Source organism: Anabrus simplex, chromosome 1 (genome assembly GCF_040414725.1).
Source record: "Anabrus simplex isolate iqAnaSimp1 chromosome 1, ASM4041472v1, whole genome shotgun sequence".
In the NCBI taxonomy this organism is placed as follows: domain Eukaryota; kingdom Metazoa; phylum Arthropoda; class Insecta; order Orthoptera; family Tettigoniidae; genus Anabrus; species Anabrus simplex.
The window spans coordinates 1522519961-1522537777 of NC_090265.1; the positions used below are offsets into that span (position 1 = coordinate 1522519961).

General features: G+C 41.6%; 1 protein-coding gene across 1 annotated transcript in view; it reads left to right on the forward strand.

Moving 5' to 3' along the window:
• The first annotated feature begins 6645 nt into the window (after window positions 1–6645).
• The window catches only part of LOC136858471 (acyl-CoA Delta-9 desaturase), a 175011-nt gene continuing 163839 nt past the window's right edge, over window positions 6646–17817 (forward strand). The window contains exon 1 of the mRNA XM_067138028.2: window positions 6646–6835. Coding sequence (XP_066994129.2) covers window positions 6681–6835 — 155 coding nt within the window. The 5' untranslated portion in view covers window positions 6646–6680. The remainder of the gene's footprint in view (window positions 6836–17817) is intronic.

Genomic DNA, 17817 nt, shown 5'->3' on the forward strand with positions numbered 1-17817 from the left:
AAGGTTGTGACTTACTAACAAACTGTCAGCTGTTTAGCTAGAACAGAATGACGTTCTGTCCGCTGATTTGCTGCGTGAACGTACGTCACATTCTGGATGCCTCATCTTAATACCCGACATTATATCTGCCGAAAGTATGATGTACATATAAACTGCTGTAATTCACCTGTTCCCCCGGACGATTGTAGGCTTTGGCGCGGTTAGCAATAGGCTATGGTTACAAGAAATCTGTCATACTAACGATCATATTAGCACATCTACGCCCGTGTATATGCATAATGGCTACATGAGATATAATTTACCAGTAGCGAAGCAATACAATGTGTGCAGAAATACCGTCTATAGTCTACAAATAGCACATGTTTAAAATACACTAATTACAACATACATACCGTGACAGGGATTTGAAATAATAATAATAATAATAATAATAATAATAATAATAATAATAATAATAATAATAATAATAATAATAATAATAATAATAATAATAATAATAATGTTATAACTTTTACGTCCAAGTACGTACATTTGTATGGTTTTCGGGGATGCCGAGATACCGCATTTAGTCCCCCGGGAGATTTTTTACGTCCCAATAATTCTACCGACACTAGGTTGACGTATTTGAGCACCTTCAAATACTACCGGAATAAACCAGTATCGAACCGGCCACGTTGGGCTATGAAGGCCAGATAAGCTATATTATCAATATTAGAATAGATGGCATATTCAGTGAAGTGTGTGCGAGACGCCGTAAACGGATATTTTCATATCTTATTATGCGTATTAAGTGGCATTATTATCGTTCTCAAGTAATTATCAAATTTAGGTTATTCCTTTTGCGCATTCATTCGGTTTTTTCATATCGTACTGCGCTGTCGCAATCCCATAAACCCTCAGCGACCGCTTGTACGCATGCTTCATCCATCTACGAGCCGGCGAGTGAGCGAACGTGTGACGTCATGCTATCATCGAGCCTTCGCAAGCGAAGCGAGTCCGAGCCTGGACTCGAAAGAATCGAGTACCGCGATTCCAGGCATCACTCGCGCACATCACTAGCTGAGAGGTATACTAGAGGGCGATGGTAACACAAACCGTTGCCTACACTATAATACAAGGCCTGGAAATAGAGCCCGTAAAACGCTATAGAAGTGGTCACACTGCAGTTCATTGGCGGGCCGCTAGGATCGCTACCTTGCCCCCTGTTTACCAGGTTCGCGCCTTTAAACGTGTGTATTGAGTTGGTTATGAATGTGTGTATTCTTGTGATAATAAGCACTCGCACGTTCAATCATGGTTTATTGCTGTGTTCCTTATTGTCATTCACGACAAATTAAAGGTAGTGGAATTTCATTTCACAAGTTTCCAGTGAATAGTGCTTTAAAAGAACGGTGGCTTGTTGCTATATCTCGCAGAGGAGACAAACCGGGATCTCTCTGGGTTCCTACAGAAAAATCGAGGGTGTGCAGTAAACACTTCAGAGAAGAAGACTTTAGTATATGTACATCTAAAAAGACACTCCTGCCTAATAAAGTCCCTTCAGTTTTTACAGAGTTCCCCAAACACAAACAAGTCAGTTTAAAATGTAGGAAAGCTCCTAAGAAAAGACAGCTTGAAAAAACGGACAGTAAAAATGAGTATATAAGAAATAAGAGAAAATGTGTGGAATAATCGGATTCTCCTGTGCCTGATAATACTGGAGAATCTGACCTAATAAATGTAGGCACCACAACAGTAGGTACGCAGTTTTCTCCCGTCCTAAAATCAACAGTACCAAAATACATTACCAGGAAATTAAGGAAGGAGATCAGAAGAAATAGAAAGCACGTGACAATATTAAGAAGTTGCGCGTAAAAATTCGTGACTTGGAAGCAGAACTTAGTAAGGTAAAGAAGGATCCCGGAAATCTTGCAAGTCGAGTTTCTAAAATTCAGAAGGAAGCTGAGGGAGGTAATATGAAAGCAAACGTTTTGTTAGAACAACTTCAGACCTTTGGAAAAAAGAAATGTAAATACCAGGAGACTACAGTTAAAATTTGTGTGCTATTATCTTCAAGGTCGCCAACTGGTTATCGGCTTCTCAGAACACTCGATATTTTGCATCTTCCTCATCCAACAACGTTGAAATCGTATGTTGGATACTCAAAAGGGGAAACGGGCATAACTTCGCTAACTAAAGCCCGATTACTGGCAGAAAAACTGTCGTTAGTGAACGATAACGAAAAGGTTGGTTCCCTTATAATAGATGAAATGTCCATAAAGCCGAGACTTATGTATGACAGGAAATTATATATGTTTATTGGACTGAATGACATTGACATTGACGCTCTTGGAATCGAAGATAGGTTGGCCAATAAACTACTCTGCATTTTGTTCAAGGGACTCTCTACATATTACAGAATACCGGTGGCTTTCTATTTCACTTCATCCGTTACGGGCTCACAACTTGCAAAATTAACCTTGGATGCGTTAAATGCTGTTGAAGAGTGTGGTTTCAGAGTGATCAGAATTGTGACCGACAATTCTCAGGTAAATGTTTCGATGTTCGAAACATTATGTGGAGGAAGCATTACGCATGAGATACGACATCCAGCTGATAAAACTAGGCCTCTGTTCCTAAGTTTCGATCCCAGTCACGTCATAAAAAACGTGCGATCCCAACATTTGTCACGAGACTTTTTTGTAAACAATTGTGTCGTGACCGGCGATCATTTGAGCGGCCTTTTCAAACTCCAGAAATCTTCAATTATGAAGCCGGTGAGGAAACTAACCAGAAAAGTAGTTTACCCTACAAATTTGGAGAAAATGAATGTAGCAAGAGCCAAAATTGTATTTTTCCCCTGAAACAATCGCTGGTTTGAAGAGTATGGAGGTGGTTTGTCCCGAGAGCATTAAACACAGGAACAGTTTAAAAGAAACAATTTCTTTCATGGAGCATTTTATGAAGTGGTTCGATGCCCATGATGTCTGCAACACCTCGTATGGGACATATTCCAGGAATGAGAACAAACTGGCATTTTTCAGCATTGAAGATGAACGCCTCAGTAGGTTAATAAATGATTTCCTGTCATATATCAAGAACATTCAAATGCATCCAGAGAAAGAGAAAAGATTCACGAGGGAAATGTCTTGACTACCCAATCCACTGTGGCCTGCGTAAAATACCTCATAAGTATAAAGTTTCATTATGTCTTGACGAGGAATCTAACAAGCGATGATATCGAGCTTTTCTTTAGCCACCTACGACGCAAAGCGGGATACAATGACACAATGGACGCAAGGTCATGCCTTAACGCAATCGAAACAACGCTCCATACAGGAATTATTGCGGCATAAAAACATGGCAATGTTGAGCTGAGAGATGAAAATAAGATCCGCAATGTACGAACCAGTTTACTACAACCAAGAATGTGCCAGATGGATGAAAGATATAGAAGGAATGAAAGTCGCGATGATGTGCAAATTCCGCAGCTTCCTGAACACGTAATATCTATCATTACAAAACCCTTGCAAGGTAAATTACATCAGATCTGTGTGAACAATACTTTTTTATTTAAGTGTTCGCTAGTACATAAATATGATTAATTTGTTTCAGATTCAACAGCTACAATACCTGGTATTTCTATAGCTATGGTAGCAGGATACTTAGTGCGTGTGGTAGAAGAACAAACAGACTGTGAAGGCTGTTTAGAACATATCACTTCTCCAGCTAGTGAAAGTCCAACATTGTGTCTTATTCGCTTTCAAGATCGAGGAGCCCTCAGATACCCGAAATCATCGTTTGTGGCTCTTCTGCAGCGCATGACGGAATTTGTTACCTCTGCTGTGCAGTATTTACCCCGACGACAGTTACTGAAAATGTGTACGTTTTTTCTTAAAGCCAGGTTCATCAGTGAAATTAAGTGTAGAGAGTGTAAAGACGACAAACTACCTCTTTTTCTACTCCAAAAATTTCTGAGACCTCTATTAGACAACATTGCTTCGAGCCACTCAAGTAGAAGTGAGAAAGTTTTGAAACTCGATAAGAAGCCCCTGAGTAGGAAAGTCTTAAAACTGTAGACACCTACAACATTCAGCTCTCTTTGTTTAGGATATAATTTACTTATAGACATACACGGCCATGCGAACACAAGGGGGCAACAGCGCGATCCTAGTGGCTGAATGGTGATCTAAGATGGCACCCGTTTTCATTAGTGCATTTCAAGGCCTTGTATTACAGCGTAGGCAACGCACAAACTATGAATCGCCTATGTATCGCTGCGCGACATCTGGCGTACACTTTACGTACTAGAACTGTTGTTATTTACACAGCAAAGCCAAACTATAGAATTCACTCTAGGAATAAGATTCGCATCGAGAAATGTATTATAATGTTATATAATGTGTGTGTGACACAGTTGTTGGCTTAAGATAACAAAGGTTTAGAAAATTCATATCGATCGATCATATTATCGATTCACTTTAGATTTCATTTCCATTTAGTTGGCAGTCCTACCGGCACCGAGAGAGCTCCCTCCTTACTTCTCAAACTCGTACACTAATCTAGCGCTAAAAAGAGCGCAGATAATAGGAAGGGAGGATGCGATCAGTGGTTGAGAGTAAGTTGGACGAAAACTAGTGTGGTTTCAGATCACAGAGAGGCTGTCAGGATCAGATTTTCAGTATACGCCAGGCAAAAATTCTACGAGAGGAATAGACAGTTTGTTTATGTTACGTAGATCCAGAGAAGGTATAGAGTGCCAACGGAAAAAATCTTGGCCGTAATGGGAGATTATGGGATTAAGAGTAGATTATTAAAAGTGAGAATTGGGCTGCAGTTGAGAAGTGACGGTAGAATGAGTTCTTTGTTCAAGATACTTACACGATTAGGCAAGGGTGCAATCTTTCACCTTTGTTGTTCATAGTTTACAGGGATCATCTGCTGAATGGTATGAAGCGGTAGGGAGGGATTCAGTTAGGTGAAAATATAGTAAGCACTAAGCAGTGTGGCCTATGCCGACTATTTGGTCTTAATGGCAGATTGTGCCGAAAGCCTGTAGTCTTAATATCTTGGAACATGAAAATAGGTGTAATGAGTATAGTATGAAAATTAGCATTTCCTTTGGTGTCAGTAGGTAAGAATTCCAAGAGAATTGGTTGTCAGATTGCGGATACCAAGCTGAAATAGGTAGATCATTTCAAGTATTTAGCATGTGTGTTCTGCCAGGAGAGTAGTGTAGTACGGTGAGATTGACTCAAGGTCGAATAAAGCTAACGCACTGAGCTCACAGTTGTGGTCAACAGAAGAAGGAAGTCAGCTCCCGGTCGAATCTAGCTTAACGCCGGTCTGTTTTCAGACAACTTTGCTTTACGGGAGCGAAAGCTGGGTGGAATCAGGATATCTTATTCATACATTAGAAGTAACAGACATGAAAATAGCGAGAATGATTGATGGTACAAACAGATGGGAACAATGACAGGAGGGTACTAGAAATGAGGAGATGAAAGATAATTTAGAAATTAAGTCAATGGTTGAAGCTGTATGCATAAACCGGCTTTGGTGGTGAGGTAATGTGAGGTGAATGGAGGAGGATAAGTTACTGAGGAGAATAATGTTCTCTGATATGAAGGGCAAGAGAAGTAGAGGGAGACCAAGACGACGATGATTAGACTCATTTTCTAACGATTTGAAAATAGGAGGTATAGAACTAAACGAAGCCATAGAACTAGTTACAAATAGAGGATTGTGGCGGTGGTTAATAAATTCACTAAGGCTTGCAGACTGAACGCTGAAAGTCAGAAGTGTCATAACAGTCATTAATGAAGATGTATGTATGTATGTATGTATGTATGTATGTATGTATGTATGTATGTATGTATGTATGTATGTATGTCTTCTCTTCCTTCTTCTACCGCTTTTCCCACACCTGTGGGGTCGCGGGTGCGAACTGCGTCGCACTTGTGGATTCGGCCCTATTTTGCGGAAGGATGTCCTTCCTGACGCCAACCTTATATGGAAGGATGTAACGACTATTGCGTGTTTCTGTAGTGGTTGGTAGTTTAGTGTGTTGTCTGAATATGAAGAGGAAATTGTTGGAACAAACACAAACACCCAGTTCCCGAGCTAGAAGAATTAATCAAGCACGATTAAAATCTCCGACCCGGCCGGGAATCGAATCTGGGACCCTCTGAACCGAAGGCATCAACGCTGACCATTCAGCCAATGAGTCGGACTATGTATGTATGTAATTATAATTGAAAGGGCACTTATGGCCTATTATTGTTATTATCCACCATGTGGATTGTCTTCGTGATACATATCGTGTAGCTGGAAGCTTGCATTCGTTGGGTGGTGGCTTCGAACCTCACAGTCGGCAGCCATGAAGAGGTTTCCCACTGTTTCTATGTACACATCATGCAATTTAATTTCACGGTCACAACCTCCCTCTCCTACTTCTTTCCTATGCCGGTATCGCAGATAATTTGTATTTGTTAGAATGACGTTAACGGTCAGCAAACGAAGACAAAAGTTGGCATTGTCGCCAATAATGCTAACCAAGTAGACCAGGGAGTTCCAGGTAGGCAGACTGTCCACGCGCTAAGTGGTGAAATAATAAACACGAAGTTGACACATTACTTAACGCTGTATTCGCAATAACAGAAACATTTGAGGTCGCTCGTCATTGCTAGCCGAACACTTGAATGAAACGCTGGTGCTATGTCAGCGACTTCACTTTAAAGTGCCCTGGTAAAATGCCTGCAGGCCTCGTTACGGCCACTGCAAGGAAACGACTCGACGATGTGTCAGCTGGAGATCAAGATAGCGCTGAGGACTCGGATTACCACCCTAACCACAGGTACAGTAAACAACCGACATTCACATATTAATTTTCATTCTAAGTCTGTACAATGATTACTGTTGCTGTTCGAGGGAAATGTAATTAGATTTGGTGATCCTTAACTTAATTATGTGTTGATAATTTCACTGATCGTGGAGTAATGCAGGTAAAACTTACGTAGAGAGTGTCGAAGACCTGTCATTCCAAGTAGACGAATATTTCCATCGACTTCACATCCATCGCGCCTTTTTCTTCTTTTTGGCCTTTTCCCAGTTACCTGCGGTCAGTACTACGTATGTATTAAGGTCTTTTTACAGCCAGATGCCATGTTTTTGTGCTGGCTGGTAGTATGGTGTGTTGTATTGTGTTGTGTTGTGTGTTAATGAAGAGAGGATAATGCGACGAACACAAAAATTCAGTTCCTGAGCTAGAGGAATGAACCAAACGTAGCTAAAATCCCAGGTCCTGCCGGGATTGATCCTGGGACTCTCTGCAACGAAGACCGAATACAAGAAGCTAGACGATTTCAGATCCATCACTATAATAATAATAATAATAATAATAATAATAATAATAATAATAATAATAATAATAATAATAATAATGGCGTGTGGCCTCCGGAGAGGCCTGGTGCATGTCTTTCGAGTTGATGCAGTGGGCGACCTGCGCGTCTGTGATAATGAAGTCTAATGCTGAAAATGTCACAAGCACCCAGCCCCCGAGCCATAGGAATTAACTAATAAAAGTTAAAATCCCCGACCCGATCGGGAATCGAATCTGGGACCCCTTCAACCAAAGGTCAGCACGCTAACCATTTAGCCACGGAGCCGGCCAGATCCGTCACTGGTAAGGTATAATTTTTATTTATTGTAGGACTTTTAGTGCCATGTTCGGCTCGGCTGGTACAATTCCTTCTAGTTGACGTCCATAGGCGACCTGAACATCTAGGTTGAGATGATATTAAAAATGAGGTAGCTACCCCTGCAGATCAGAGGCAGAATGTCGGCCTTCGGATCCCCAGACCGGGGTTCAAACCCGACAGAGGTAGTCGGATTTTTGAAGGTCTGGAGTAAAACGGAACGTCAAAATTGACGAGCAGTCAGGCCATACGATTCTTCGTCTTCTTCTTTCTTTATTTCTTTCTTAATCTGTTTACTCTCCAGGGTTGGTTTTTCCCTCGGACTCAGTGAGTGATCTCACCTCTACCGCCTCAAGGGCAGTGTCCTGGAGCGTGTGACATTGGGTAGGGGGATGAAGCTGAAGAGGAGGACCAGTACCTCACCCAGGCTGCTTCACCTGCTATGCCCAACAGGGGCCTTGTGAGGGGATGGGAAGGTCGGAAGGGATAGACAAGGAAGAGGAAAGGAAGCGGCCGTGGTCTTAAGAAGTTAGATGCCTGGAGGAGAAGTGGAAAACCACGGATGGCTGAGGAGGGAATTGAATCCACCTCTACTCTGTTGACCTCCTGAGGCTGAGGCGACGCCGTTCCAGCCCACGTACCACTTTTCAAATTTTGTGGCAGAGCCGGGAATTGAACCCGGGCCTCCGGGAGTGGCAGCTAATCACACTACCACTACACCACAGGGGCGGATTATTATTATTATTATTATTATTATTATTATTATTATTATTGTTGTTGTTGTTGTTGTTGTTGTTGTTGTTATGAGATAGTGAGAGAGTGAAACTCGGTGCTGACACACAGCCAACTACTGTCGAATAACACCAAGGGGTCTACTCAAGGCTTAACGTTCCGTCCGACGGATGATTCACCATCACCAGCGTCATATGCCTTCAGTCCATATGAGAATTGCGGAGAGGTTTCGAATTGTATCCAGGCTTTTGGCACGTAATCTAGTGATAAATTATGTACCACCACCTGTCCTACCCTGCCGGCCAAAATTATAATGGTGAAAATGTTTTCGACCAACGCGACTCAAACCGGCTAACCACGATGTGAGACCATAAGTCTACAAAATTGACGCCTTAACGACCGTAGCCATCATTATTTCACACTATATCGAATTTCATATGTGAACGTATTTTTTAAAATAATGTGGAGAGTGGAATTTCGTCGATACTGCAGTTACTTACCACACTCAACTTTTACCAACATAAAATATACCATCAAAAACCTTTCTAAGTGCGCGTGGAGCAGTAGCTGCATACCACAGACATATAGAGGTAAACTGGCAATGAGCAGCAGTATTCTGAAGCCGGAAGCATGCGGCTGCGGCCATCTTATGTCACTACACTACCCCGATGCATTAATGTAAAATAGTAGCCGAAGCGGGAATATTGGACAGCAGATAATTAAAATAATTAAAAGCACATCGAAATAATAACAACAAAACTGATTAATTAGACCTATTAGGACCTTCATTTTACTGTTTAAAAAAAAGAAACACTGGTATATCAATTTACGACTGCTTAAAAATAGTCAACCTGCCTTAGACCGATCTGTGGTCAAATCTGCTTCCATTCAACTCTCTTACAGCACGATTTACACGTATTTTCAGGTTTGTTTGTTTGTCCAACCCTTGTCACTTTTCTGTATGGGGTCGGGTATGAAGTGAGATGAATCTGTCGTGGCGAGTTTTTATGACCGGATGCCCTTCCTGACGCCAATCTCAACAGAGGAGTTAATGAGCTGAAATGAATCACGTGATATATGGTAGTAGGAAGGGAGAGGGTGAAACCCGATGTCGGCACATAGCCTTTTCCTGTCGTATAGCACCAAGGGGTCTGCTCGAGGCTTATTATCCCCATCCGACGGACGAATCACCATCAACAGCGTCATATGCTCTCACTCCATTTGAGCATTGCGGAGTGGTTTGGAATTTAATCCAGGCTTTTGGCACACAATCTAGTGATTAGATATTGTATACCACCACCTCCCCTACCTTGCCGGCCAACATTCTGATGGTGAATTTTTTTCGACCAATGGGACTCGAACTGGCTAACCATGGTGTCAGATTGCTTTAGAGTTCAACGCCACCAGGCGGATTCTGACACGTATTTTCAGGTACAGTAATGAAATTACACTAATAAGGCGATAAAAACGTGCGTGTCCTTTGAGTTTAGATCTGAAGCATGTAAGCTTAAACTTGAAAAAACAACAACAACAATGTTTTATACAACTTAGCTGTGACTTCATTAGGTATGTTGCCTTTCATGACTGAGCTTAAACGATTACATGTATTCTTCCCGAAATACATCTCAGTAAGTTTGCACACATGAACATCTTTCGTAGGAATGTGCAGATTACCTCCATTCTTAAAAGAAATGAATGGATAAGGATTTTCCAACAATAATGTCATGGGCGCCCGCAGGATCTTTTCCAGGAGGAGGGGGGTGGGGCACATTAACAATTTTCTTGAATATAAGAACAAATACAACGTCAGCAACATTAAATTGTTTACAGAAATTTCCGGTTATAACAGATGCTAGATGACTGTCAGTAATTTCAGTTTATGAAATAATCTGGTGTGATATTAAACAATTGAACATCAACCTTTTTAGAATTCCAGGGAGGGGGCAAGCACCCCCCTTGCCCCCCTTGCGGGCGCCCATGAATAATGTTTAATGTTATTTATTTTACGTATTACTAACTACTTATGTTTTCGGAGACGCCGAGGTGCCGACATGTTGTCCCGCAGTTCTTTTACGTGCCAGTAAATCTACCGACACGAGGCTGACGTATTTGAATACCTTCACATAGACGTATCTGAATACCTTCAAATACCATAGGACTGAGCCAGGATCGAACCTGTCAAGTTAGGGTCAGAAGGCCAGCGCCTCAACCGTTTACGCCACTCAGCCCACCTAAGGATTTTCTTTCTTGTAGGCTACAATACCTTCCTTCCAAGTATCATACGGTATATGACAACTGACTAACATCTTTACCACCAAATCCTGAGGTACATTCAATAATATTCTGTGATAATAAACCTAACACCTATTTTGATTGTTACAAGCTTACCAATCTTCCACTCTAATTTTAACAGTAATTTTGATATCCTTACAATTTATCTTTGAAGATTAGAAGAGATCGAGGCCACTATTATTCCATTACTAACAGCACCGAAACAAAAACCTAACTTATAACCCAATGTTGTATTATTGTTATCATTACGCCCTAGCCGCACTCCATCACAAGGAGGCTAACACCGACAAATATACACCGGAAGGAAGTGAATTAGGCATTTTTATAGTGAATAAGATTGTATTAAAAAGTAGGCAACAGGTGTACATGAGCACATGTACGCCACTTACTGGTGTACTGAAACTCCCATTTCTTCCTTATTCTTTCTTCGTAAGTAGGAAAAACCACAACCAAACACTACGCAGGTATTCACCATTCTGCCGCACAATAGTTAGCCGAAGCATTATTGTGAATTGTGCATTAAAACAGCATAAAACAAAACTGCACGTAACACAGTAACATGCATGTTTACCGTGGCTCTGTAGTGACGTAAGATGGCGGCGGCCGCAAGCTTCCGGCTTCACTTGCACCAATGCTACGAGATAGGGCGCTGCCAGTCTATTTACTATATGTCTGTGCTACACACACACAAGATGGCTACAATTGCGTTATGTGAGCGAGACAATACACGATCGACTGATGAATGATATCGATTGCCATGGATACGTCGACTATTTGAATGGTAGGCCCTAAACTGTGCATAACGAGCTCATATTAATTACTATTCCATTATTTCATACTCTGAAAATATTGCACCTTAGTCGGGCGAAAGTAATTTACATGTTTATTCGTTTCGAGCATTTCAACTGACACATTAAACCTAAGTTTCGGCCGTGCTTTATATCGAGTAGAGGGGCGTAGCCACGGGAGGGTTACTGGGGGTTAACCTTCCCCCCCCCCATGGAATTTTTATAAAAGACAATAAACAGAAACTGACGATAAACAAGTGAAAGTCGACTCAAAGGGTTGGCTCCTTTGAATATTCATAACGACAAAATCTTGAATCCTGAATCTATTTTCTAAGGAGCATCGAAAGTTGCATTTTAGGTTGTAATCTGAACATACCATTCACCGTAAAACTATTTACTTTGATCACTTGTTCTGTATTTTAATGTAACATGTTGTAATGTACCGGTATATCAACATAATTTACTTTGTATCAGTGTCCTTATGACATTCGTGCATGCGCGCACCACACACGCACATGTACCTTCATTGGGTTCTATCATCATTTTGTAACTATAACTTTGCCAACCGTCGATCCTGGCTACGTTACTGATCAGGTATGAAGTGACATGAATCTTCGTAACGAGTCTTTACGACCGGATGATCTTCCTGACTTCAACGTCATTAGAGGAGTTAATGAGATGAAATGAAATGTCGTATGGCTTTTAGTGCCGGGATATCCCAGGACGGGTTCGGCTCGCCAGGTGTAGGTCTTTCTATTTGACGCCGTAGGCGACCTGCGCGTCGTGATGAGGATGAAATGAGGATGAAGATAACACATATACCCAGCCCCCGTGCCAGTGGAATTAACCAATTAAGGTTAAAATCCCCGACCCGGCCAGGAATCGAACCCGGGACCCTCTGAACCGAAGGCCAGTACGCTGACCGTTCAGCCAACGAGTCGGACGTGATACATGATAACAGGAAGAGCGAGGGTGAAATCCTGTACCGGCATATACCTTACTCTTGTCAAATAACACCAAGGAGCCTGCTTAAGGCTTAACGTTTCCATCCGCCGAACGTATCACCATCAACATAGTCATATACCCTCACTCGATATGAACTCGATGGAACTTAATCCAGGCTTTTCGTCACGGTTGCCTCGATCGTGCATGATTTGGGTGGCGATGCGCCAAAAATTTTCATAATATTTAATTTAAAATAAGTATATCCGCCATAGTGTGGAATAAAATATTGTACTCAATAAGTGGTAAGTTCACCTTACTCGTTTCGAAATTTCGGCCTCGCCTGCGTTTCGACGTAAACATCTCTGTCGTAAGGTAAGCATCACATTGCATAAAGAACTATTATCGACCTGCATCGGTCTCATCTTTGGCTTTGAATACGTAAAAACAAGCAGCAGAAGCAGGTTCAGCTAGCACCTGTGAAGAAGGGAGTGAGAATATGGTTTATGGAGCCGGTTGGAGTGTACGTCTTAGTGGACTTGGCAGACTCATATGTATACATTATAGAATCTTATGGCTCATGAGGAAAGCAAGGGGAAAATGCATCAGTCCTCATTTCGCTAGTAGGGTTACACTTCTTCAGTGACGTAGAGGCTTTCTGATGGTAGAGCTGTTTAGGAACCAACACCCTTCCAGGGAGGATTCTACACACATACACACATTGTTACTCCTCAGGAACAGTTAAGCCGCTGCCTTGGAAATATTTGCAAGTAAGGAGACGAACAGCTCGGCTAAGCGGAATGTTTCGAGCTGCTAGTGGAAAGATGGCTTGGAATGGCATTAGAAGACAAATGAGCTTGAGTTTTTAAATGTAGAAAAGATCATAAAATGATAAAGCTGGAATTCAAGAGGACAAGTATTTGTTTACAGGAAGAGGAAATAGGGATTGGAATAACTTATGAAAGGAAATATTTGATAAAATTCTTTGAAATCACTTAAGAACAGAGTACGTAAAGAACTATTAGGGGATCGCCTCCTGGGCGACAATCCTAAATGCACATTAATGGTGACTGATGGACGGATTAAAGAATTCGTGAGTTTAAAGCTGTAATAACGTTATTGGTTTTACGTCCCATTGATGATTATGGTTTTTGGAGACACAGAGCTCTCGGAAGTTTGCTCTGCAGGAGATACTTTAAGGGGCTGCCTAGCCGATGTCGTAAAGACGTGCTTGGCTTACTCGGAAGGGCATGGGTTCGATTTCCCGTCAGGAAGTCGAAATTTTAGAAACAAATTTTCAGCTTCTGGAGAGACACAGGGGCCCTGAGGTTTACTCAGCCTACATCAAAAATGAGTAACAGGTTAGAGCAGAGAGCTAACCACTCTAATCCACTTAGCGCCGAGGTTACGGTTAGTGGAAGCGTTCACCTTCCACAACTCCAAGGGCCTTCATGGGCTGTACGAAGATGACTTTGCTTGAGAATTATTTTAATGTGCCAGTAAATCTACCGACACGAGGCTGGCATATTTGAGCACCTTCAAATACCACTAGGGTAAGCTGGGATCGAACCCGCAAACTTGAGCTCAGAAGGCCAGCACTCTACCGTCTGAGCACTCAGTCCGGCAGTTTCAAGTTATTTTAGACAGAGAAATCCGGCCTTAATGGACTGTCCACGTTTTCTATCTTGACATTCTGAATATTTCCCTCCAGTATAATACTTACGTTTAAGTTGCCATTTGTGTAGATGTCATGAACTCTAGTTTTATAGTCAGAATTCACGTAACATAGGCAGCCACTGACAAAATAATTATGATGCGAAGTTGCACATTTGTGTACGGTACCTATGATCTGTACAGGTTAATGAGATACACCGCATACTTATCGTCAACAAAACCAACATTGTTATATTGCCTTCATTTGGCTTATAAGCCCAGTTTGATCCATCTAGTTGATTCCTAACTTAGTCTATATTTCCTCATTCCGATTCTCCCCACCTGTTTGTACCAGTAATATTCTCGCTACTTTCACATGTAAATGTAAACAGCCTATGGGCTGGGTTTAAAGCCATTGTTGAGAAATGTGTAAACAGGTATGTATCTTTAAAAATAGTGAGAAATGTTAAGGATCCACTATATTATACCAGGGAAATAACGAGATTAAGAAGGAGGTCCAGATTAGAAAGAAACAGTGTTAGCAATATTCTTGCGGGAGTAAGGAGGAAGGGACTTATTAGGAAATTAAATTTAGCAAAAAAGTCAGCTAAGGATAACATGATGGCAAACATTATTGGCAGTCATACGAATTTTAGGGATCAATGGAAGGATATGTATACAGTAGATACTTTAAGGCAGGAACAAGTTCCAGGATGGACATTCTAGGGATCGTTAATGAACAAGGGTAGCGTATATGTGAGGATTGGCAGAAGGATCCAGTTAACAGTATATAAAGGTAGCTGGGTATAAGGATAATGCCCAGATAGATGAGGCGACTAATACTGGTGAATTACTGAAATTTACCTACGATAACAAAGACATCTAACAAAAAAAGATACAAACGTTGAACGCTAGAAAATCAGCACGGATTGATAAGATTTCTGGGTATATATTAAAGCCAATGAGTTGGGATAAAGTGTCATATATGAAATATTTGATTACTGTTTGCATGAAGGGGTGATACCAAATGAACGGGGAGTTGCAATAGTAGCTCCAATATACAAGGGTGATAAGCATAAAGCGGATAATTACAGATCGGTCAGCTTGATATGTAATGTAGATATGATACTGTATAGGCTTTTGGGCTTATGACGTGTCAAGAAAATAAGGTGAAATTCTTTACGATTCGCAGAGAACTGTGCTCCGCGTCATCAGAAGAAAATCTCGACTGCCCACGAGAAAGCCTTCTTATAAGAATATATATATATATTGTGCCCTACTGGACTCTGAGGTTCCGGCCAGGCGAAAGCCGGTCTCGAACCCAAGGTACAGTAGTGATAGAACTCTCACAAACGTGAGCTGGTGCACATAGTCTTACCTGAACACACGTCCATACTCAGCCGGATACAAGCGCTCTTCTCAGGGATAACATGGGGATCAATGGGCAACATAAAAATAACACTAGGACATGTGACTAATCAGGTAAGAATCGGCTAAATTAAAATTAAAAAAATATCTAACAGAAAACATCGCTGCATTCAAAGTTTAACAAACAGGGATTTATTACATAAAATTAAATTATTTACAAATGAAAGAGCTTTTCAAAATGCTTGGGTCAAGATAATGTTGAGCCGATGACAACCAGTTCACTGCCTTCACGAAAACAGCTGTGCTGTAACAAGCATGTTACAATTATGTAAGTAACGAATTCTAGAAAAACGGATATCTGCTGAAATACACATCTAACAGTAATTCCCATAAAATGTACTATGCCTCGTACCATCGAACCCCGGTGCAAACAAATATCACCACAAAATGTACCGTGTCCTGACTCGGCCACGAACCCTAGTCCCATGAAGAGTAAGGCGTATAATATTCATATGCAAACAATATAAAAGAACACAACCAACATATCCTAGGGTGTCAATATCAAACGGGTCAGTGTAAAATGAATGTAGAGCAAATAGAACATTAAAAAAATCTCTCTCAGCTTTCAAAACATCAAGGTCGTCTCTTCCCCTTACACACTCGACAAGCTGCAAGACGGCAATATCACCCAGTTTCAAGACTGTGACGTCAGACACCACACCCTCACCCTCCGACCACTTCACCAGCGACAGTCCACATAATTTACCAGCTCAGCTGGGCTGCAGGCTAAGAAATCTCGCCTCTCAAAAACACCGTACGTAATCTGACTGCTAAAGCACTCCTTTAAATACACCTGGGCTATCCGCCCTTATCTCACTATCACCAGCACTATAATATATCTTACTTCCGCCTCCCATGGGCTCAACCTTGATAATACAAAAACACAAATCACTAAGTGATAGTCACATGGCCATACTAAGGCATCTCCAATACATCAAATACACTCTCTAACTGTGCTGGGCTTTCTCATATCAATACATACAGTCAGCTGTCTGCATAATGCTCATGTCTCTCAAATATTCGGACTCGCTCGCCCTGTCAGTGAAGCTAGGTGGATTACGGGTTATATCCTGGTCACAACTATACACATCTACGTCTGCAGAAACAAATGCCTAAATGCGATACAATAAAAAGTGCCTGCCTGTTAGACTAACCTCCTATGACCAAGGGAGTTCGATCTGACCCATAAAGACAACACGTACGCTAATATAATGCAATCAAAGGAAATATAAACACACCCACAACGAATCTACAAACAATCATCTACCCTAATGTACGGGGTTCGAGCTTGAGGCCTAGCTCTATATTACTAAGAAATATTCCTACCATAGCTAATCTGTTGACTGACGGCCCCCCTATTCCTATCTAAATTTAAATGACATGCTTGAAACAGAATTGGAAAGCTCTGACCTTATGTTATTGATGACATGACGGAGCGGCCCTCCCTGTGGACCACTGAATTTACCACATCATGACAGACTGCGACGCTTGCAGCAGATACTGTTGACCACTTGGAGACATTCTTTCTTGCGTGACTCCTTCGTACAGCTCCCTAGATGGTTGGAAGATGTCCCCTTCGACGTCGCGCTGATCAGGTGCTCCCAACGTTCCTGGATCGATGCCCGTTGTCGTGTTGGCTTCAGCTCCGGTTGTGGCTTCCTCGCAATGATGATGTCAAAACTCGTTCTGACTTGATGCTGGGTTTACTGAAAACAAATTCATTCATTACAGACTGTCCAAACTCGATGCCTGTTTCCACTACTATCGTGTCTCACACGTTACATTGACCAAGTCTTGTTCAGAATTTTAAACCTGGTACACAATAGTTTCTTCACTACTCTTAGTCACTGTTATTTCATCCCTTCACTCGGACAACATGTAGTACTTGAATTACCCTGACCCTATATTTATTTTAGCATTTCGTACTGTTACAACTTGACCTCACAGAAATATGAAGCTACTAGTTCATCAGTCTCTTACAGGCAGTGCCTCATCTCCCCATAGCATATCCTCACAGGTAAAGTCAAGAATTCAGCTGAATATTCAAGTTGATTACTTACTTCCTCGCAGATACAGTAGTACTAGTAGTATGTGCAGCTCGAAGACAAAGCGTTGTTCTCAGTACCAACACGCAGTATGACGACTCGTTCAAGCAGCCTTCCGGTCAAAGAATGAGACTGATATGCCAGGCGGCCTTACTTTTATAATCAGTTAGCGTAACCACGCCACTTGATCGCGTGCAGGATACGCGCGCCCGCGATTCGCAGTTCTCCCGCGCAACTCCCGCCAAGTACTCTATTTAATGA